This window comes from Nematolebias whitei, chromosome 7, assembly GCF_014905685.2.
Source record: "Nematolebias whitei isolate Nwh7 chromosome 7, NemWhi1, whole genome shotgun sequence".
NCBI lineage: Eukaryota > Metazoa > Chordata > Actinopteri > Cyprinodontiformes > Rivulidae > Nematolebias > Nematolebias whitei.
In genome coordinates, this window is record NC_056504.1 from 26,682,416 (window position 1) to 26,705,645 (window position 23,230).

The 23,230-nt window shown below is 42.2% G+C and overlaps 1 protein-coding gene across 1 annotated transcript in view; it reads left to right on the plus strand.

Annotated features, from left to right (window-relative positions):
- The window catches only part of phc2b (polyhomeotic homolog 2b (Drosophila)), a 103,967-nt gene that overhangs the window by 59,830 nt on the left and 20,907 nt on the right, over positions 1-23,230 (plus strand). Inside the window, exons 8-9 of the mRNA XM_037679778.1 lie at positions 10,291-10,592; positions 11,841-12,114. Of these exons, the coding sequence (XP_037535706.1) occupies positions 10,291-10,592; positions 11,841-12,114 (576 nt within the window). The remainder of the gene's footprint in view (positions 1-10,290; positions 10,593-11,840; positions 12,115-23,230) is intronic.

Consider the following 23,230-nt stretch of genomic DNA (forward strand, 5'->3'; position numbering starts at 1 on the left):
CGCAAGTCCATCACAGGGCCACATAGAGACAAACGAGACAAACAACCATTCACTCTCTCACTCACACCTAGGGACAATTTAGAGTTACCAATCAGCCTAACATGCATGTTTTTGGTCTGTGGGAGGAAACCGGAGCACCGGGAGAAAACCCACGCATGCACGGAGAGAACATGCAAACTCCACCCAGAAAGGCCCCTGGACCGGGGTTTGAACCAAGGACCTTCTCGCTGAGAGGCAGCAGCTCTACCAGTTGCGCCACCGTGCTGCCCCTGATTAATAATCAATTCACTTTTTATTATTATTCTGTTCATACTGTTCAGCCGTGAACCGGTTGATTCATGGCTCCTTTCAGCATTTTTCCTCCCCGTTGAAACTTTTCCGGGGCGTTCATACATTCAGAACGCATAACTACACAACATGCGTCTGTGCATGGTACACATAATTACACAATGCATAATTACGTACATGGAGAGCTGAGTGACGAGACGTTTTTGGGCAAGCTTCCGCTTCATACGGTGTTCGAATGGACCCAGTGAGGCGAGGACCACATCTGCTTCGCCCTTAACCCACTAAACGACAGCCTTAAAAGGCAAAGCCTATACGAAATAGAACGTTGGTTACGTACTGTAACCCCAGATTCTATGAGTATAGGCGTAGCCCTTTAAGCGTCGGGCCTCACTGGCTCCTAAGTGGCTGAAGAAAAAGCTATTTGGGAGCCGATTACCCGCTCTTAACGTAATTTATATGGACCGGGTTGGGCCCACACAGCAGGTGGGCGTGGACTAAATTTTTCAGTGCAATGTTTCGCATGACTGGATAAAACCCACTAAGCAACAGCCTTAAAGGGCTACGCCTATACTTATAGAATCTGGGGTTACAGTACGTAACCAACATTTTCATTCCAAGGATCTCTATTTTTTATTTTTTTGAACAGATTAATGTGACAACTCTTTAAGCCCCAATTTGACAAAATGTCTGCAAACCTGTTTTGAAATTCTCTTGCACTAAGGCAAGTCACCGTATGGCTTCTGTTTTAGGTCTTAATATGTTTGAAAGTAAGCCGACGTGGCAGCTGATGAAAATGTGGAAACTCAGGGATTTTCCAGGGCCTAGAGTGCTACAGATACTGAAAGGAATGTATGTTGTCTTCAGTTTCAGGACATTACACAACAATACACAGTTGGAGGTCTATGGAAACACATTTTGAAGTGCTGACCACTACAACACAATAAATATGGCTTAATTGGCATGTATATAGAAGTGTGTGGGCATGGGGGGGTGGGGGGTGGTTTGAGTCATTCTACACCTTAATCTCAAAACCTTGATAGAGACCCTTTACATTTTTTTTGTCGTCTTTTTTCCAAGGTTTCTTTCTGTTTCTCATTAGAGCCTTGAGAAGGCTGTCACGGTTTACTGGGAGGGCCAACTACATCCAGCATGTACTGATTCAGAAATCCCCCTCCTTCACTCATCTATCTGTGGAAATCTCATGATTCTGTGGGCGGCTTTTCAAAACCTAGACATGAGGAATTTTGACCATCGTGTAGCTGTCCATCACACTACTTGTATTGCAAGTAGATTTTCTACAGCAAAACTGCTGTTATTCATTAGTAGAGCTGTTATGGGGACTGAGCTGGAGTAGAGGCAGGGCAGCTGACTGGGGACCAGAAAGTCGCACGTTTGACTCCCAGCCACTCCCACATGTTGTGGTGTCTCTGAGCAAGATGCCTATTCCCCAATTGCTCCCCGGGCACTTACATAGCTGCCCACTGTTCCACCTGGGTGTATCCCAGGTGTGATGGGTTAAATGCAGAGAACTAATTTCACCATTGTATGGAAACATACAATGATGACAATCTCAGACTTCCCTTCCCCTTATTGCTGTACTGGGTGTATTATTGGTGGTGGTGGTGGGGGTGACTGAGTTTCATAAAGAAAATTATAGAGAAATTGATTGCAAACCACAAGCAGCCTGTTGAAAATTGTGAAAAATTAGGCTAAATTAAAACGGACTTTTGTAATCCTAACTTGTTTTTGTTTTTAGGTAGATCATCTGGGTTTTATGTATAGGAAATATCAGACTTTTTGTTACTAGTCTTAGCAGCTTTGCCATTGAGGCACAGAGACATTGTTAAATAAACTAGTGAAATAAACTGGTGGCATTCCCGATACTGATACCAGTATTGGTATTGGGCCGATAACAGCTTCATGTACTCGTAGTTGCACTCATCAAAACGCTTTTAAACTGATACCACTTTTATGCTTGGATAAGTCATTTCCTCTTCCTCTTTGCAAGTAACAGAGGACAAAAAACATGCCCATAAAGAGGTATTTTATGATAAACTCAGGTGATGTTATTATTTATTCATGTTCATGGTGCTTAAACTATAAAACCTGGTGAACTTGGGCCTTCTCCTTCAGCACACCGCCAAGCTAAGATCTTAAAGGTTTTAATTTGGATCAGCAATTTCCTGCAAAACTTCTTAAATATCGTGGAATTTTATAGGTTTAGGAGATGACTTTATAACTTTACTTTTCTGTAACATTATAATTTATGAATGATACTATTTGGTTGACTTAATTTGGTTATACCATACCACTTTATTTATACAGCACTTAAAACAGCAACAAGGCCAACCAAAGTGTTGTACAGCAGAACAAACAAGTAAAGCACACAGCAAAAATACAATAAAGTAAAATAAAAATATAGATACAAATGGAAGAAGATAATAACTAAATGGCTAACGTAGAATACAGACAGGTTAAGAACAAACCACACTGTGTCAAAAGCCAGGGAACAAAAGTGGGTTTTTAAGCGAGACTTAAAAATAGTGAGAGAGGGGGACTGCCTGACATGCAGTGATAACTCATTCCACAGTCTTGGACCTGCAACAGAGAAAGCCCTGTCACCTCTGAGCTTACGACGGGTTCCTAGAACTGAAAGGAGCATCTGATTCACTGACCAGAAAGCTCTGTGGGACATATGACTGCAGCAGATCAGCGAGCAAAGAGGGGGCAGAACTGTTTAGTGATTTAAAAACATACAAAAGGATTTTGAACTGAATTCAAAAATGAACCGGGAGCTAGTGAAGAGAGGCCAAAACTGGTGTAATGTGCTCTCTTTTGCCTGTACCGGGTAAAAATCGGGCAGCGGCATTTTGGACCAGTTGCAATCGTGCAATGGAGGTCTGACTGATTCCAAATTGAAGTGCATTGCAGTAATCAAGCCTGGATGTTATGAACGCATGTATTACTGTCACAAGGTTATTTTTGAACAGTATGGGCGTCAGTTTAGTTGCTTCAGCTGAAAAAAAAAACAGGATTTAACAATCATGTTTACATGACTGTTAAGTTTCATGGAATGGTCCATTATCACTACCAGCTTTGTGACTCTTTCAGTTTCTCTTAATGGGGCTAGAGAGGAGAGGTTGATACAGTGGTTCTTGATTGTGCCATTAGAAGGAAACGACTTGACTTCAGTCTTCTTCTCATTAAAACGTAAGAAATTTAAAGACATCAAGTCCCTGATATCAGCCAGGCAGTCAAGAAAAGGTTGAATAGAACATGCACCACTGTGCTTCAGAGGGAAGTAGATTTGACAGTCGTCGGTGTAGAAATGAAAGGGTATGTTATGTTTACAGAAAATAGCACCTAGTGGCAGCAGGTATAAAGTAAAGAGAAGAGGACCGAGGATGAACTCCTGCAGTACTCCCCACAGAAGAGCTGCTGATGTTGAACTTAAGTCATTGACATTCACACAAAAGGTTCTGTCAGAGAGTAAGATCTAAATCTTTTGAGGGCTGAATCTGTGATGCCCACCCACTGCTCCTGCCTAGAAATGATGATGTCAAAAGCAGATGTAAGGTCCAATAGGAGCACAGAATTGCCTGCATCTGTGGCTAGGAAAATGTCATTATAAACCTTCTCAGTGCTTTGGAGCGATTTAAAGCCAGATTGGAACACCTATAAAATAGCGTGTTCCTCCAAGTAGTGTTGTGGTCAAGACCACCTAACCCGAGACCAAGACAAGTCAAGACCAGAGTGTACCGAGACCGAGACAAGACCAAGACTTTTAGGGTCCGAGACCAAGACAAGACCAAGACTTTTAAAGTCCGAGACCAAGACAAGACCAAGACCGAGGGAGGGCGAGACCAATTCGAGACCAAATCCACAAATAAAATAAAAAAATAAATAAAATGTTATTATAAAATATTTTTATAAAGTTATGAGCCTTTTTAATGTGTCAAAACTGATGATTTTACCAGACAGTAATGTTTTTACGTTTTTAAACAGTGTTGTTTGTGAAATGAATTTTGTACTGCAATGTCTTTTGTACACAACTTGTGCATGCTTACTTTAATTTATTTAAACTCTAATTTAAGTGACCCATTTTGATCCTAATAAAACAAAACTCAAGATGCATTTACCTTCTTTTGGTCTCTTGAAGTCAACATGAAATACTGGGCAGTATAAATGCAGTCTTTAGGATTAAATTGGAAACTTGAAGTCAGTTACTTTCTAAAATTGTTTAATTTTCATTTAGACTTGTGTATTTGCTTGGGGATCTTCCATTGTATGATCCAAGGCACATCAAGAAAAAAAACACAGTATCATAAAAATCACCCAAGAAAACTTAGTAGCTTATTCATATTCATAAAGTTTCAGAGAAATAACTGCACTGCAGGCAGCCAGGAATGTGAACAAAAACTACTACAGAAAGAAAACCACGAGGCTAATCAATTTCAACGTTGCAGCTATACAAAGCAACACAAAGTTTGCCCGATGCATAACTACTTAAAAAAAATCCCACTTTGGCTGTGGCTGCATTTTGGAAGGAGTCGACGGGGGAGAGGACAGCCCCCGGAGGGCAAAACGTCAGTCTTTCCACAAAAAAAAAAAAAAAATTCACAACTAATTGCAGAGAGTGTGCAAAGCAGGAAAGACGTGCACCAGATGACCAGGGTAATTCGGTGTCTTCCTGAGAATTAATGTCCTCCCACAGGTGCTCGTCATCTAAATGCTCCTCTTCACTCTCGCTGTCATCAGATTGGGGCATGTGTACTTTGAAAGCACATTTCATATTGGCAGCATTGTCTGTTATGATATAGCTAATTTTGTCATGGATACCGTATTCCTCTGTGATCTCCTCAAAGGCAGACGCAATGTGCTCTCCAGTATGTCTGCCTGTGAAACGCCTACAGTCCAGCAGGTAGGATTCAAGTGCATAGGAATCCTTTGATTTGTAGCACACGTGGGCGGTCACCCCAAGGAAGGAGCGTAGCCTGCGATCAGACCAGAGGTCAGTTGTTAATGACACAGATGACTGGGTCTCCAGTTTCTCCAAAACAGTTTCCTTGACCTTGATTACCAACTCTGGAATTTGTCTATCAGAAACCATTTTTCTAGAGATTGGTGTGTATTTACTATCCATAACTTCAAGAAAGTGTTTAAAATGTCTGTTTTCCACAAGTGAGAGAGGCAGACAACACCCAATGATCAAATCTTGGACAATGGCTTGACTGATGGCTTGTTGCCTTGGTGATTGTGGGCTGTAGAGCTGCACTTTCTGCGTAAATAATGAAATTGATGGCTGTGTGACTGTGACATCATTCTGTTGCCCTGCCTTGTATTCCAGGAACCTAAAAAATGCAAAGGAGGAATCAGTATATCTGGTCATGAACATCAATTACATCAAAAGAACACTTAAAAATAAGTAGCAACTTCATAAATGTATGTCAAATATATCCTCCATTGTTTATCATAAGCAAAAATTAAACTTAGAAAAATCTAACAAAGTTAAATTGGGTCCTCTGGATGGGTTTAAACAATAAAAAATTATACAAATGTTTTGTCTTTCATCCAAAAGACTTCTTCAATATGAGGAGCTATATTAAACTCAAGAGCTACATTTTCAGGCCAGGACTCTGCGGTCTACACTCATCTCCAGACCAGCGGTCACTCTTTCAGGGATGAAGATGTTCACATCCTTGATAGAGAGGAACGATGGTTTGAGAGAGGAGTAAAGGAGGCCATCTTTGTGAAAAGAAACCGTCCATCTTTAAACAGAGGTGGAGGCCTCCGGGTTCAACTGTCCCCCTCTTACAATGCTGTGATTGCTAGTATCACTCAGCCCCCGGTGAAGGCAAGCAGCCATCAGGGTACTAACAATCCATCATTAGGCTGATGGTCCTCCTTGAACATGTGAGCAGCTAGTTTCATCAACAACAAACGGTTGGTCCACTGTGAGGAGGCACTATTTATAGGGCTGAGCTGAATGCAGCTCCTCAGCCTGAGGAAGTCTTTCGGACGAAAGACGAAATGTTTCTACCTTTTATTTTTACTTTTTTAACACGCCCAGAGGACCTGATTTAACTTTTTAAGATTTTTCTACCTGGGTGATTGAGCATGCATCAGGACATATTAAACACAGTTAGCACCTTCTCACAGTGGATCAACCAGTTTGCCAAATATGCTAAGGGAGACCATCAGCCTAACAATGAATCGTTGGCACCCTGATGGTTGCTTGCTATTCACAGGGGGCTGAGTGATACTAGCAATATCAGCGATGTAAGAAGAAGACAGTCCCTCTTACAATGAAGTCTTTTGTTAAGAAGTCAAGTAGTCTTTTGGATGAAAGATGAAACGTTTCTACATTTTGTTACCACATGCCCTGTCCCCTCAGTCTCTCAAAGTTAACAGTGAATTTGTCCTTATGCATGCTCAATAACCCAGGTAGAAAAATTTAGAAAAGTTAAATCAGGTCCTCTGGGAGTGTTAAAAGAAAAAAAAGGTAGAAAAAAGCTGTGCAGATAATATTCTACTTTTTTTCTTTTAACACACACTCAGAGGACCTGATTTAACTGTATGTAAACAGTGAATTTGCTTACTTCCCTTAATATGTTAATTATATCAGTGTTATAAAGTAAAACTCATTTAAGGGCTAAACAAAGCGGGTCTGAGTCTGACACACATTAATTAATTTAGATGTATTTAGATTTAATGTCGATGAATTACTTTTTCAACTTTTTGTCCCTTATTTTAGTATTTGTGATGCATGCTTTGGTATTTGTTGTTGTTATTTTTTTGTTTGTTTTTGGCGAGTCAAGACTGTTTTTCTCATCCTAAGCAATTCACTGCATTGTTGTCGACCTTGTGTTGATTTTGCATATGACAAATAAACCATACTTGATAAAACGTTCTGTTTGTATTGTTCTTGGAAGAGAGGCAGATTGATAACGTTAACTAGCTAGCTTTACTAGCATCACTTACACAAAGCTGCGGCGCTTACCTTTCTTTGTGCTTCCTTTCCAGGTGTCGATAAAAGTTGGATGTAGTCCCGACAGAAACATACTCTTTGTGACTCAAATAGCCAAACTTTATAACAGCAGATTTAGAAGACATCTTCTCTTGTTCTAAACACAAACAAGTCTAACTTTTCTTCCCTGACGCTTGCGAGTGAAAGGAGGTGGGCTCGGTGTTGCCAGATAGAGTCGAGATTTTCCAGCAAAAAATCGGTTAAAAACCGCAACATCACACAAAAACCTGCACAATCTATATTTGTTACAGTATATTTACTTTTTGAACACAAACCCACATCAGTACAAGCCAAGGTAATTTAACAATATGTGGCAAAACGGAACAGTCCAACAAAAATCTTCCCAGAGTTCCCAGCAAAATCAGAACGAAAACTGGCCAATTGGCAGTAAACCACCCAATCTGGCAACACTGGAGTGGTAACAAAAACATGTAGCTAGCTGCTATGAGTCACGTTATCGCTTGAATTTGAATCGGTATGTTTTGCATCCAGTAAAAGCAAAGATGTTAACAAATAAACTGGACAATATTCTGGCAATTTAGTGATATTTTCACAGTTGTGGTCTTGACTGGTCTTGAAAAAAAATCCCGAGTCCTCAATGTCCGAGACCGTGACAAGACCGAGACCAAATGCGGTCGAGACCGAGACGAGACCGAGACCGTCAAAAAGTGGTCTCGAGACCGGTCTCGAGACCAAGACCGGTCTCGAGTACTACAACACTACCTCCAAGAAAGATTTCAACTGGGACTCAACTATTTTCCCAGTAGTTTTGAGACAAATGGAAGTCTAGAGACAAGTCTAAAATTGGACACCATTTGAGGGGTCAAGGTTAGGATGTTTCAGCAGAGGATGAACAGCAGCATGTTTAAAACTTTTTGGCACCACACCTGAGGATAGACTACTATTCACAATAGAGAGAATAGAGGGACCCAGAATAGGAAAGACCTCCTTTAGAAGTAGAGGGGGTACAATATCAAAGGGGGAACCAGATGGTTTCATGCTGCACATTACCTGCTCCAAAAAGACTGAGATATGGGCTCAAAGTGGTCAAATACAGCTTACACAGTGAGATGAGATGGATGGAATGAGCTGGTTGAGAAATGAGTGCCCGGTGTTCACAATTTTTTTTTTAAAGAAATGGAGAAAGTTGTCACACGGTTTAGTTGAAGCTTCCAGAGGTGAAGGTTCAATGAGATGAAGAACTGAGTTCAGCATGGAAAAAAGAACTCTGGGGTTTTGTGAGTTGGAGACAATATCAGAAAAATATTTAGATTTAGCAACTTATACTGCTTTCTGATAACTCCAACTCTCTTTTAGCATTTGAAAAGAAACATGCAGCCTGTCTTTCCTTCACTTGCACTCCGCCCTCCTGCACTGCTGTCTTAACAGCTTGAGTGTCGTCATTCAGCCAAGGTTCTGATCTTAGTTTCGGCTGTCTGGTTTTAACTGAGGCCACACGGTCCAAAACATTTAAATGCACAGAATGAAGTTCAAGTGTTAGATCCTCAGTGGTGGAAGAGGGCTGCTCCATCGGCCCTCAGTGATAATAAGTTTGTTATGACTATAAGTTTATGACGTATAGCTGCTAGATTGGCCATTCCATCTGCCACAGCTCTAATTTGTGCTTAACGTTTAGTGATCACCGTTAACAATAAATCTGCTAAATGTCAGCCTTTTGTACTCAGTATTTTGTCTCTTTGGACTTGTTCATGATAAGGTTATTTTATGATTTGATGTCTTCACTGTACAATGTGAGTATTCTTTCTATAGTATGTCTTCTTCAAAGACCAACAACTAATCTTTATTGAAGTTATTTTCTTTTTTTATTGATGCTGCATTTTTCCAAGACCGAAATGTCATCCTTAGATGTAACTACTGAACTGTTGGATGTTACTCTTCACTGATGTGTTCAAATAGCTTTTTCTATGTTAACCATCTTGTACTTTTGATGTTTTTGATGTTACACAGTCATTTGTGATAGTCATTCTACTCTGATCATAGTAAACATAAACTGAAGGTCCTCCACATACGCCTCAGCTAAGCCAGTTTTTCAGTAAGTGGGTCCCACTGTGTCTCACCATATTAAAAAGAAAACACTTTTCCAGCACAATGTGTAGCATTAAAAGCGCTAATGACATGCAAACTCTGCTGGATAAAAACATCTATATTTTCCACGGCAGGGTACAGACTGCGGTTAATGCCTCGCAGGGGAACTTTGAAACCAGATGGAGCCTATTCCACACAAAACATCATGAAAAGAACAGGGAGAGGAGGGTGGCATAAGGGGGATCTGGGACAATTGCTGATATACTTGGCAATTTTCCACTCTTGAATTTATTGTGAGGTTTAACATCAGCGAGCACACGTCTGCGTTCACACGGGTCGTACAGCAGGAGCCACTGTGCAATATTGTGGTGCAGAAGTAAGTCATTTTTGATTGGGTTCAGTAATAAGACTGAGGTTATTAGATTTTATGTTTTTGTGGTGGAGTTGTTGGAGATTTAAAAGGAAGGAGAGAGCTTGGGACCAACTGACTACATCAGCTTCTTAGAGGGTGTCATGGACAGTCGGCTCGTCATGTTTCTTCCTGAAGCATTTCTAATATTAGAGTAGCCTCAGGCTACTTCCGCAGAACGCTCTCCCGCTCACACATGTTGCCACAATACAAGACTGATGTGTTGTGTCTCTGGCTTTGGGGCAAGTTATGAGCTCAGGATGTCTTTTTACCCACAACAGTACAGACAGGTGATGACAGGTCGTTTTGAGACAATTTGTGAGTAATGGTAAGGTCAAAACTGCAACACTGGGCCTGTCTGTGCACTTCTCAACAAGCTCTTAACATTACATATTTTCAGCAAAAGGAACAGAGGTGAAGGTAGCACTATGTTAAGTTAATCTAATACTAAGTTAATCTTTTGTAGATGTATATGTGTATGTTCACAAGGTTGCTGAGGTTGGTTTTGTTCTCGTTCCAGCTTACACTCAGATTCAGCCTCACTCGCTGGTTCAGCAGCACAAGCAGCAACAGTTTGTGGTCCAGCAAAGTCAAGGTTCCCAAAGGACGACAGGCCAGCTGCTGCAGACTGCCTCCATTCAGCCGTCACAGCACCCCGTCCCCGTTCTGCCTAAACCTGCTCATCACCAGCCCTCCACTCCCAGCCAGCAGGCCACCATCTTCCACTCCACCATCAGTCCCCATGCCCTCCACTCCTCACTCAACCACGCCAAAGCTCAGCCTGTCCAGCTCACTGCCATCAATCTACAAATACAGCCAACGGTACGTGCACATACCTCAAGAAATGTTTTCTGTTATTTGCATTTACTGTATGGAGCGTTTATTTGTATCTATCTTACATCTCATTACATTTGGTGTTTTAGTAGTAGTTATTAAAATATTAGCCTTTTGGTTTTTGGGGAAATAAAAATAAAAATGTTCAGAAGAAACTTTCTCTTTATGGATACTCCTTGATTTACTGCTGGTGTAGATTCTCATTCATTCAGAACATGGTTAAATCCAAAAAGTTTATATATAAAAAAAAATCAAAACAACTAGACTTCTGTAGCTGAACATGTTGTGCTTCCCATCTGAGAATCTTTCGCATTTCAAAAACTAGAGCGTGTGGATGTCCAAGCTTTTAAGTGCATGAGATGCTCGTGTCTTCGACTATAGAATTAAAGTCGTTTGTTTTTAAAAACTTTTTGGATTTCCTTGATTTACTACTACTGGCAGACATTCCTCCTTCATATCATAATTACAGTTTTATGACATATTTGCGGGCAGCACGGTGGCGCAACTGGTAGAGCTGCTGCCTCTCAGCGAACAGGTCCCTGGTTCAAAACCCCGGTCCAGGTGCCTTCTGGGTGGAGTTTGCATGTTCTCTCCGTGCATGCGTGTGTTTTCTCCGGGTACTCCGGTTTCCTCCCACAGACCAAAAACATGCATGTTAGGCTGATTGGTAACTCTAAATTGTCCCTAGGTGTGAGTGAGAGTGAATGGTTGTTTTTCTCGTTTGTCTCTATGTGGCCCTGTGATGGACTTGCGACCCGTCCAGGGTGTCCCCCGCCCCTTGCACAGTGATTGCTGGACATGGGCACCAGCGACCCCCGTGACCCAAAATGGAATAAACGGGTAAAGATAATGGATGGATGGATGGATGACATATTTGCTGGTGTTTTGATTATTGTTCTGTACTGATCTAAGTGAATGTTTAATATACATTTTTTTGTTTTCTTGGACACATTGCTCAGTTTTGTCGTTTGAAAGCAATAGCAAGAGAAGCTAAAACTGCTGCTCCAACAACACTCACATTCTGTATTTCTTTTCAAAGACAAGTTAAAAAGTTCCCCAGAATCGTCTTTGTTTTTGGATTTTTGCTGCAATAGTTTTTCACTGATGTGATGTTTTACAGTCCTAGTGGTTTTCAGTTTTTAAGTAATTGTCCTTAACCTTTACAGTGACTAAAACATGTAACTGTCTCAGATATCCTGTCTCATAGATTCATTTTCTTTCTTATACTCATCGTAGGCACCTCGACTCGTTCAGGACTGTAAAGATAAACCAACATCACTAGTGGTTAGAGAGACAAGTCAGGCGCCGTCCACACAGCAGCAGCCGCAGCAACAGCAGCAACAGCAGCAGCAACAACAACAACAACAGCAGCAGCAACAACAGCAGCAGCAACAACAGCAACAGCAGCCGCAGCAGCAGCAGCAACAACCTGCAGCTTCCCCATCACAACCCTCCAAGCCTGGAGAGCAGCCCAAGGTTAATCCTACCACTCCACCTATTCAACCACGAGGTAAAGTCTGAGCCAATCCAGCTGCTAAATTATTCTCTGTGATGAACTAACTCGTGATAAACTTGCACCAACTAACAAGTGGAATCTAAGACGGGGTTTAAACTATTCCCAGTTAAAGTATGCAATGCAACGACAGCTTTATGGCCATGCTAAGAAAAAAAAAATTAAAAGCCATAAAATGAAGAGAATAAAGTCGAAAAAAGTCTTAATATTACGAGAATAAAGTCATACGAGTCTTTTTGCATCTCTCATGTTGTTGTTGTTTTTGGGGTTTTTTCCCCACAAATCGGATCCACGATGCAACATGTCAATCAATCCAGTAGGCGTGTCAGCAAATGACCAATCCGAAGCTAAATGAGTCGTGATATTATCCGAACTCCGACAGGTTTACCGCATTTTAACTGTGGTAAAATGAAGAATGTTGAGCATCTTCTTAAGTTATACTTCGGTATTGGTTTTACAAATAAGGAGACAGTTAATCTGTAGCACATCAGCATCAGATTATTATCAGTATCAGGACTAACCTGCTTACAGTAAGGTGGTACGCTCTGATGGGCTGCAGCAGCTCTCTGCAGGCAAGGAGCATTTAGCTACGGATTGGTAATTTTGCTGACACGCCTACTGGATTGATTGACAGGTCTCGTCATGGATCCGACTGGTGGAAAAAATAAACGAGCTGTTTAAAAAAAAAAAAGTCTTGTACAACTTTATTCTCGTAATAGTACGACTTTATTCTTGTAATTTTATGGCTTTTAATTTTTTTTCTTAGCGTGGCCCTAAAGCTCTGTCGTATAATGCAGAACGGCTTCTGATTTTCTAAAGGAATTTATTAAAGCATGAAAGTTTTTACTGAAGATAACATTTTTCTTTGTTTTGTTGAGTTTTGGGGTGAATTGAGTGCACAAAAGACGAGAGCTTTTATCATTTTTACCAGGGTCTCTGATTCTGGTTAGCTTTGTAGAGCTCGAGTAGAGTGCTGTATGAACGTGTGTATGGATGAATAAATTAGGGCACAGATTGTGTTGTAAAGCTCTTTGAGTAGCCTGGTTGGCTAAAAAGGTACTTACCAGTATATACTGGTAAGTACGGTACATTTACTCACATGTCAGAAATAATCTGCTGTTTCTATGTCCTACATGCAAACATTACTAATACTGACATGAAAAACCAATCACATTACAGTAGTCCCTCATTTATCGTGGGGGATCCAGACCCTGAAGACCCACAATAAGTGAAAAACCGCAATAAGTGAAAAACCGCGAAGTAGGAATAGTAGTACAAGTAGTAAGTAGTAGTTTATTTTATTATTTATATACAGGTCCTTCTCAAAAAATTAGCATATTGTGATAAAGGTCATTATTTTCCATAATGTAATGATAAAAATGAAACTTTCATATATTTCAGATTCATTGCACACCAACTGAAATATTTCAGGTCTTTAATTGTTTTAATACTGGTGATTATGGCATACAGCTCATGAAAACCCAAAATGCCTGTCCCAAAAATTTAGCATATCATGAAAAGTTTCTCTAAACAAGCTATTAACCTAACCATCTGAATCAACGACGTAACTCTAAACACCTGCAAAAGATTCCTGAGGCTTTTAAAAACTCCCAGTCTTGTTCATTACTCAAAACCGCAATCATGGGTAAGACTGCCGACCTGACTGCTGTCTAGAAGGCCATCATTGACACCCTCAAGCAAGAGGGTAAGACACAGAAAGAAATTGCTGAACGAATAGGCTGTTCCCAGAGTGCTGTATCAAGGCACCTCAGTGGGAAATCTATGGGAAGGGAAAAGTGTGGCAGAAAACGCTGCACAACGAGAAGAGGTGACCGGACCCTGAGGAGGATTGTGGAGAAGGGCTGATTCCAGAGCCAGCATGCACAGGCGTGTGCAGGAAATGGGCTACAGGTGCCGCATTCCCCAGGTCAAGCCACGTTTGAACCATAAACAGCGGCAGAAGTGCCTGACCTGGGCTACAGAGAAGCAGCACTGGACTGTTGCTCAGTGGGCCAAAGTACTTTTTTCGGATGAAAGCAAATTTTGCATGTCATTCGGAAATCAAGGTGCCAGAGTCTGGAGGAAGACTGGGGAGAAGGAAATGCCAAAATGCCAGAAGTCCAGTGTGAAGCACCTACAGTCAGTGATGGTCTGGGGTGCCATGTCAGCTGCTGGTGTTGGTCCACTGTGTTTTATCAAGGGCAGGGTCAATGCAGCTAGCTATCAGGAGATTTTGGAGCACTTCATGCTTCCATCTGCTGAAAAGCTTTATGGAGATGAAGATTTCATTTTTCAGCACGACCTGGCACCTGCTCACAGTGCCAAAACCACTGGTACAGTGAGGAAAATAAGTATTTGAACACCCTGCGACTTTGCAAGTTCTCACACTAAGAAATCATGGAGGGGTCTAAAATTTTCATCTTAGGTGCATGTCCACTGTGAGAGACATAATCTATAAAAAAAAAAAAACAGAAATCACAATGTATGATTTTTTAAATAATTTATTTGTGTGTTACTGCTGCAAATAAGTATTTGAACAGCTGCCAATCAGCAACAATTCTGGCCCTCAAAGACCTGTTAGTCCGCCTCTAAAAAGTCCACCTCCACTCCACTTATTATTCTAAATTAGAAGCACCTGTTTGAGGTCGTTAGCTGCATAAAGACACCTGTCCACCCACACAATCAGTAAGACTCCAACTACTAACATGGCTGAGACCAAAGAGCTGTCCAAAGACACCAGAGGCAAAATTGTAGACCTCCACGAGGCTGGAAAGGGCTACAGGGCAATTGCCAAGCAGCTTGGTGAAAAAACATCAACTGTTGGAGCAATTATTAGAAAATGGAAGAAGCTAAACACGACTGTCAATCTCCCTCGGACTGGGGCTCCATGCAAGATCTCACCTCGTGGCGTTTCAATGATCCTAAGAAAGGTGAGGAATCAGCCCAGAACTACACGGGAGGAGCTGCTCGATGCCCTGAAGAGAGCTGGCACCACTGTTTCCATGGTTACTGTGGGTAATACACCAAGACGTCATAGTTTAAATCATGCATGGCACGGAAGGTTCCCCTGTTTAAATCGGCACATCCAGGAGAACCAAGGACGCTCACTTGTCTGTTCTTTAAAGTTCTTTCATTTAATACTTTGACACAGTTTTTATAGAGTACTTTTGGGCTCGTACTCTGGAGGCACATCTGTGAGTTTTTGTCATACAGCAAAGGACCGCTATCTTTTGTGAAGCCAGTGGTCAGTGTCACATTAGGTACTGGGACTGTTGGGTCCGGCAAAACCTTTCTTTCGTGGAGTAGTTGCAGGAGACGCCTCTCTCCGGCCGTCATCCTCTCTTTCAAGAGGTCCAGGAAGCGCTGCACAAGTCTAATGGACCTGACTCCTAGCAGAGAAACAACGGCCTGGGTGTTGGAAAAATCCAGTCCAGCTGCCTCCACCAGATGTTTCACAGTCGTTGTCTTGGACCTGCACAACATCTCCGACAATCCTGGTATTGTGCCGCGACACACATCCAGTCTGGACCCACATACTAAAGGCTCTTCTAAAAACCAATGCAGAGAATTATGCGCCTGTGAATGATATAGTTTAAAAAGTCCACAGGATTTAAAAACACCTTGATAAAACTGAGGCAATCCCTTTAAGTTTAAAAGACTAAAATCAGTTAAAAACAGAGCAGCATCCAGCCCCAGTAAATTGACACGTCTGAGGATACAGCTGGCCACATCCCTCCACACGGGAGATCCAGTCATGTATTTCTGAAGAAACTGTAAGCGAAAAGTTGCTGTTCTACAGGCCAGGTGGACAAGGCCCTGACCCCCCTCCTCTCTTGGTAAAAGCAATACAGACTGTGGCACCCAATGTCGACTATTCCAGAAGAAGTTGACCATTTCTGACTGTATTTTTGCAAGCAGGCCAGATGGTGGGTCTAAAACAGATAATTTGTGCCACAGCTGTGATACAACAAGGTTGTTTAAAACCAGCACTCTGCCTCGGTAAGACATTTGAGAGTGCAGCCATCTCCATTTTGACATTTTATTATTCCGTTTTTGCTCAATGTTTTCCCAGTTTTTATTTACAATTTCTTTACTGCCTAAAAACTCACCAAAATATTTAAAACCGTCTTTTTGCCAAACGAGCCCTTGAGGGGGAACTGGGAGCCCACATGACCACTCCTGTAGTGGACTAGGCCTGATGTCAAAACTGACCAGATGGACAGAAACTGTCATTTCATTGATTTGAATCCAGAAATACAGTTTGACCCATCCTGAGACTTTCTTTCTTGAATTAATCAAGTGGAAAAGACAATTCTCTATGATCATTACTATTTTACAAATGTTTTGATAATCAAATTGTTTTGGTTCAAACAATGTCTACATGTTGAAGTGAACTAATCATTTTTATTTACTTAAACAGTAGTAATGATTTTTATTCCTCAATTCAAAGTGAAATCAAGTTAGAGTACGTTACAGAGTAATGATTCAATTTTTGATCGTCTGCTTTGAAGTGAGCAAGTTTGTAAGAGTGTGTCAAAGTTCAGGTTTCGGTCAACTGAAAAGTTTACTGAAAAGAAATGTCATGTTTAACTTTTACAGCAAGATACTTGGTGAGAGGCGCCACTAAGTCTGGTTTTCTCCAACAATCTTTCTATCTGTTCTTAAACAATCCTTGACTTTCAATAACACTTTACATCACAAACCACACCTCTGCTTTGGTCCATCGACCAATCAAAAAGCTCTCAAATGAACCGGAAGTAGAGCCCATTTAAATGTGGCACTTCTCAGTTCAACGGTAGAGTTCAAGAGTTTTTGGAATTCAGATGCAGAGAGTTTTGGAGTTCCAGAATGCAAACGCAGGCATTCATGGAAGCTGCTGTATTAGAATCAAGCTGAACCAGAGACAATTTTGGGAATTATAACTTCTGTTTGGATAACCTCGCACGACTCTCGAGGTATTTAGCTGTTCTCACTGAGACGCTGAACAGTGGTTGGAAGTGAGACTCCACGCCGGAACTGATCTATCTTCAGAAAAGGTAAAAGTCGACCTTCACCAAAAGTGTACTGTTGGGACAAGCTGATTTCCAAAAGAGCGTGCTGTTCTGGTTAAAACAGACAAATTCCCTCACACATCTCTCTGTAAGATAAATCTCAATTTTCCATCTTTAAACTCTCCTTTCTGCTAGAAAATTAATCCAGATGTTTTCATTAATGTCTGTGGTGAAGCAACGGAAAATCATGGCCGTATGGTTTTCCTGGTTGTAAAGCTGATTGATTATGTTGTTATTTTCATATTCTGCCAAATTAATGTAAATGTTTGATGTTAAGCTTTGATTCTGTAAATAAATGACCTCCATTCATTTTGATGGGTCAAAGATAAATAACGTCTCACGTTACATTTCTGTTAAATTCAAAGCACGACATCATACAGTCCAGAAAGATGAGTGAACCCGTTTAATGTATGAATATATCTCAGGATATGTCATACTACACTCCCCTATGGCCAGGGCTTCGCTCTTTCTCCAGTTCACCCTCGCAGCGGACAAGACAAAACTTTTCTGTTAGCTTGGTTAAAATATTGACATCTTGCTGATCTTTTATAAAAACGACAACATCATCAGCGTAGGCAGATCAAACCATATTGTTACTAAAACCAGGTAAAACCAGACCATAAACACTCGAGCGTATTTTCTGGAGGAGGTTCCAGGGAGAGTGCGTAGAGCATCCCTGAGAGCGTGCAGCCCTGTCGAACACCTCTACACACCCTAAAAGGAGCACACAGGTTACCATTGATCTTCAGCACACTCTCAATGTCACTGTACAGTACCTGGATCTTGACAATAAGACCTTCACTGAACCCAAACCCCCTCATGGTTTTCCAGAGGAAACCGTGTTCAACGCGGTCAAATGCCTTTTCTTGATCTAGTGAAATCAAGCCAAATTGTAAACCCAATGAACCGGAGACCTCCAAAACGTCTCGAATTAGATAGATGTTATCTACCATGGACCTGCTGGGGACGCAATAGGTCTGATCTCTGTGGATGACCTGCTCCATAACTTTTCCCAGCCTAGTAGCCAGGGCCTTGGAGAGGATCTTGTAGTCGGTACAGAGAAGGGACACAGGGCGCCTGTTCTTTATATCTTGCAGGTTCCCTTTTTTTGGCAGCAGGGTGACGACCGCACTGTGGCAAGACGAGGGGAGTGAACCAGTGAGCAGACTCATTGTATACTTAGAGCAGGTCTGTGGCTAGTATGTCCCATTAGGCCTTGTAGAACTCCACAGTGAGTCCATCAACACCCGGGAACCTCTGGCCTTGCATGCTGAGGAGGGCTGTTTGGAGTTCTTGCAGCCCCAGGGGGTGCTCCAGTTCATTGTTGTTCTCTTCAGAAACCTGGGGTAGTTCCTTGCAGAACTCCCTGAACAGTTCCTCGTTCTCTTCATACTCGCTGTGGAACAGAGAACGGTAAAACTCCACAGCCCTTTTCCTAATCTGACCTGGTTCACTCAGTTAGTGCCCTGTGTCCGACAGCAAAGGGTGGATCAGCTTTCTCTGCCCTTTCTTCCTCTCCAAGCCGAAAAAAAAGCTAGAGGGAGCATCCATCTCTGTGATGTTTTGTATCCGGGACCTGACCAATATGCCTTGGACTTTACTTTCCAGCAGGTTTGCCAAAGTTAGTCTTTTAGATTTGAGAGCTTTAATGTGCTCTTGATTCCCTGTGGATTCACTAAGTCGTTCTAATTCCACGATATTCATCTCCAGATCTCTGATAGATCTGGTAATGTCACGAGTAAAATTCAGAGTGCGCTGCTGACTCAGCAGTTTTATCTGAACTTTCCCATAGTCCCACCATTGTTTCAGGCAGTTAAAATCAGCCTTTCTCTGTCTAAAACCAGACCAAAAATAACTTAAAATTTCTTTAAAACCTTGATCATAAGTTAGAGCTGAGTTAAAGTGCCAGTAAGCACTTCTAGGTAAAATGTTTCTAATAAAAACGCTACCTAAAAGCAATGAGTGATCTGTAAAAGCCACTGGTAAAATCTGGCATGTTTTAAACACGTTAAAATGATGTTTAAAACAGTAAAAACGATCAAGTCGAGCCATAGAGATTCGGTTTTCTTTAATGTGGGACCATGTGTACTGCCTGGAGCCTGCATGCATCCTCTTCCATACATCCTCCAGGCCGTGAGACGAGACCAGCCGCCACAGAGCATGTTGTGCCGCTGGATGCGGCTCTGCATGATTACGGTCTAAAAACTCATTTTCAGTACAATTAAAATCCCCACCTATAAAAACATAATCTTCATAACCTTTCCCCAATTTTTCAAAAAAACGCTTTTCTTCTGCATTGGTGATGGGAGCGTAAATATTAATAAATACTATACTAAAATTATCAAACTGTGTCTTGACTAAAAGACACCTCCCCTGAACGACGTGTTCAATTTCTGTAGAGTTTGGGGTGAAAGCTCTAGAAAAGAGGAAGCCCACCCCTGCACTCTTGGAGGTGCCGTGACTTAAAATGACCTCCCCCCTCCACTCTCTAGCCCAGTCTGTTTCCATTAAACGATCACTGTGAGTTTCTTGCAGGTGTAACCCGCAATTAGTCAAGGACTTTTATTTTTGTGGGCCCACTTCCTGTGTTGCCCCAAACTCTGCTAACTTATTTAAAGCCCCGCCTCCAGCACGCAGTTCTGAACATCTTCACATGTTTCCACTGTGATTGTGGCTTGCTGCTGGCGTCTTCCACCCAAACTGGTCCAAGTCTTTGAACTTACTAATTTGATTACCTGAATTGTTGGCGTTGGTTACCAGGGATGTCAACTGGATTCTGTCACAGCTGATTGTGGTTAAGTACGCCCCACTCTCTCTTGAAGGGGTGGGGGGGGGGGGGGGTGTTCCTCCCTCTTGTTGGATCAGATCCTCATCCGGATCTGAAGATGGCGAGCTAGGAAAAATGACAATGGACTTTATGATTTTGGAATTCATTTATTCTGAGTCAATGATCTTGTCTCATCATACTGTTGTTATTATTTGTTTTTATTCAAATCACTCAATATATATACACCAAAACTAAGAACACTGCCTCCTGTTTTCATTCACACTTCAGGCTTCTTAAAAGGACAATCTTCTGACGCTGCTTTTGTAGCCACAGTTAGCTGCCTAGCCCATAACTGTTACACAGGTAAATAACATCTATTTTCTTTTGGTTCAAAGTTTGGTAAATTAAAGCCCATTTTTCAGCCTCCCTCGCCCCATTAAGATTCAAAGATGCTATTTTAAAAGAATCCATATTGGGTAAGAAGCTAAAAACAAAATACCAGAAGACTATAAAAAATAATCAAATACTACTGTGCATCATTTAATTCAAAGTTGTTTTCTAACTTTGGTCATTATTTTCTTTAATCTAAAAACTTCTGTGTCTGTAAAACCTGATACCTCTTTGTTCCTGATGTGATACCGTGCGGAAAAATAAAACAATTTTAAATCAGGGAAAAAACTGTCAATTTTTAATCCTCTGAATCCTTTAGTGTCTTTTAAAAAATTCTTAAAAGACTCTACAGGGTATCTAGGCTCTTTGCAACTCATTTGCGACACAAATATTTCACTGCTGTCAGAGAAATAGCTCTCAGCGTCGCTGCTGTCTGACAAACCCTTCTTCAATGCAGCCAACTTACTGACCTGCTTACTGGCCTGCACAGCAGCGACCGTGTTCTTCCTTTTGCTTCGTCTTTGGGACGGGGTTGAAACCTCCAGCTCCATAGCCTCCCTTTCTCTCAACTTCAATATGAAGTGACTCTGCACTGTTCTGTCCTTCATCGTGTCCATCTGCCTGCACCTCTTTTTTCTCACTTTGATCTGCACACACTAAATACTCTTCATCGCCCATCACCCTCTCCTTTTTCCCCTGCACACTGTCTCTTTCCACCACTTCACTTTTACCACCATTCACCCCATCACTACCACCACCATCACCACCACACACCTCCGTGCTGCCACCTTTCTCCATACACACACTCCTTATTTCTTCACAGTCTACAGCGGGCACCTCAACAGTTTCAGAACGTTCCCCGTTAGCGGGGGCTGCGGGTGGCTCCCCCGCAGAGGCGGGGGGGCCACCTGTAGCAGCAGCCCCACCCGCAGCGGCGGCGTGCGCCCCCGCCGCCCCGCCCGCACCAGACAGGTCCCCCACCTGCTCGGCAGCAGCGGGCCGCTGTTTCTCTGGCTCAGCTCTGCTTGGACACATTTTAATCATGTGTCCCTCCTGACCACATCCAAAGCACTTCATGTTTGAAGAGGTTGCAAAAAGCACATAATCAAAATCGTCCAGTCTAACGTGAAAGCGCAAGTTTAGCTCTTCGTCACGTCTATTTAATATCATGTACAGTTGTCTCCTGTGTGAGACAACATGTTTTAAAAGTGGCGATTTGCACCCTGTTAGAACTTTTCTGATGGGTGAAGCCACCTTCCCATGCCGAGACAGCTCTTTTATCAGAAAATCATCACTTATAAACGGTGGTACATTCGACAAAACAACTTTGGTTGTAGGTAGCGCGAGCAGCGATACTTGTAAAAACAAACCGTTCACTGAAACGCCCACCTCCACCAGCCGTTGAGCTTGCTCCATTTTCTCCACAAACAGAACCACAGCGCCATTCATCCGAGCCGCAGACCTTATGGACCCATGTCCGATCACCTCACCGACAGCCAAACAAACTTCCTCCACACTGCACGGAGAACCAGCGCCCACCTTGACACCGTTCTTCCGTGTCAGTGTGGAGAAATCTCCACCACCAACCACCATGATGCCGTCAGATGCCGGCCAGTCAGGCACGCCTGACGGCCACACCCAAACCAACAATAAAACCCTTAAAACGTGACGAAACTAAACAAAATCACAATTTAAACAAATAACATTAACACCCAGTGAAAAAACAGTAAGAAAGAAAAGTCAAAGATATAGAATAAACAACTATTCTCACATTCGCTCTTCCTCCGCTCCTCCACACACCCTTCAGCCTGCTCAAATTACAGGCCAATCTCAAAACTCCCCTTTCTGTCCAAAATCCTGGAAAAAGTAGTTTTTACTCGGTTAAATCAGTTTTTAACTGAGAACAAAATCTTTGAGGTCTTTCAGTCTGGTTTCAAGCAGCTCCACAGCACCGAAACAGCTTTGGTTAGGGTTTGTAATGACATTTTAACAGCAAATGATTCTGGTCATTTTGTGGCTCTTGTACTCCTCGATCTTACTGCCACTTTCGATACTGTTGACCACAGTATCCTCATCTCTCGGCTTGAACACTGGGTTGGGATTACAGGTGCTGCATTAGACTGGTGCCGCTCATACCTCTCTGACAGGAGTTTTTGTGTGAAGGTGGGTAAAAATCTATCCACTTCAATGCCTCTTTCCTGCGGTGTCCCGCAGGGCTCGATTCTCGGACCCCTTCTATTTTCACTCTATCTGCTTCCGCTGGGGTCGATCCTAAGAAAACTGGGTATTCCATTCCATTGCTACGCCGATGACTGTCAGATCTACCTGCCACTGAAACCAGCCAGTGCTTGTTCCGTCCACCCTCTCCTCAAATGTCTGGACGACATTAAGACATGGATGGCTTCAAATTTTCTAAGTTTTAACGACCAGAAGACTGAAGTCATTGTCTTTAGCCCTAGCTCAGCTGCCGCCTCTTATCCTGTGAACCTGGACTCCCTTCAGCCTTATCTGAAGCACTCTGTTAAAAACTGAGTGGTTTTTGACTCAGATTTTAAGTTTGACAAACAGATCAGTTCAGTTCCGCAGAGAAGCTTCTTCCAACTGCGGCAGGTAGCTAAGCTCAAGCCAGTGCTGTCTAGAACCGACCTCGAGACACTAGTCCATGCATTCATCACAACCCGCCTGGACTATTGTAATTCACTGTATGCTGGGGTCAGCCAGGCCTCTATCTCATGGCTACAGCTCGTCCAGAATGCTGCAGCTCGGCTCTTAACCGGTACACCGAGGTATGAGCACATCACACCAGTTCTGTCCTCCCTACAATGCTTCCTGTGAGAACTAGGATTGATTTCAAAATTCTCCTGACCTATAAGTGCCTAAATGGCCTCGCACCCATCTACCTCTC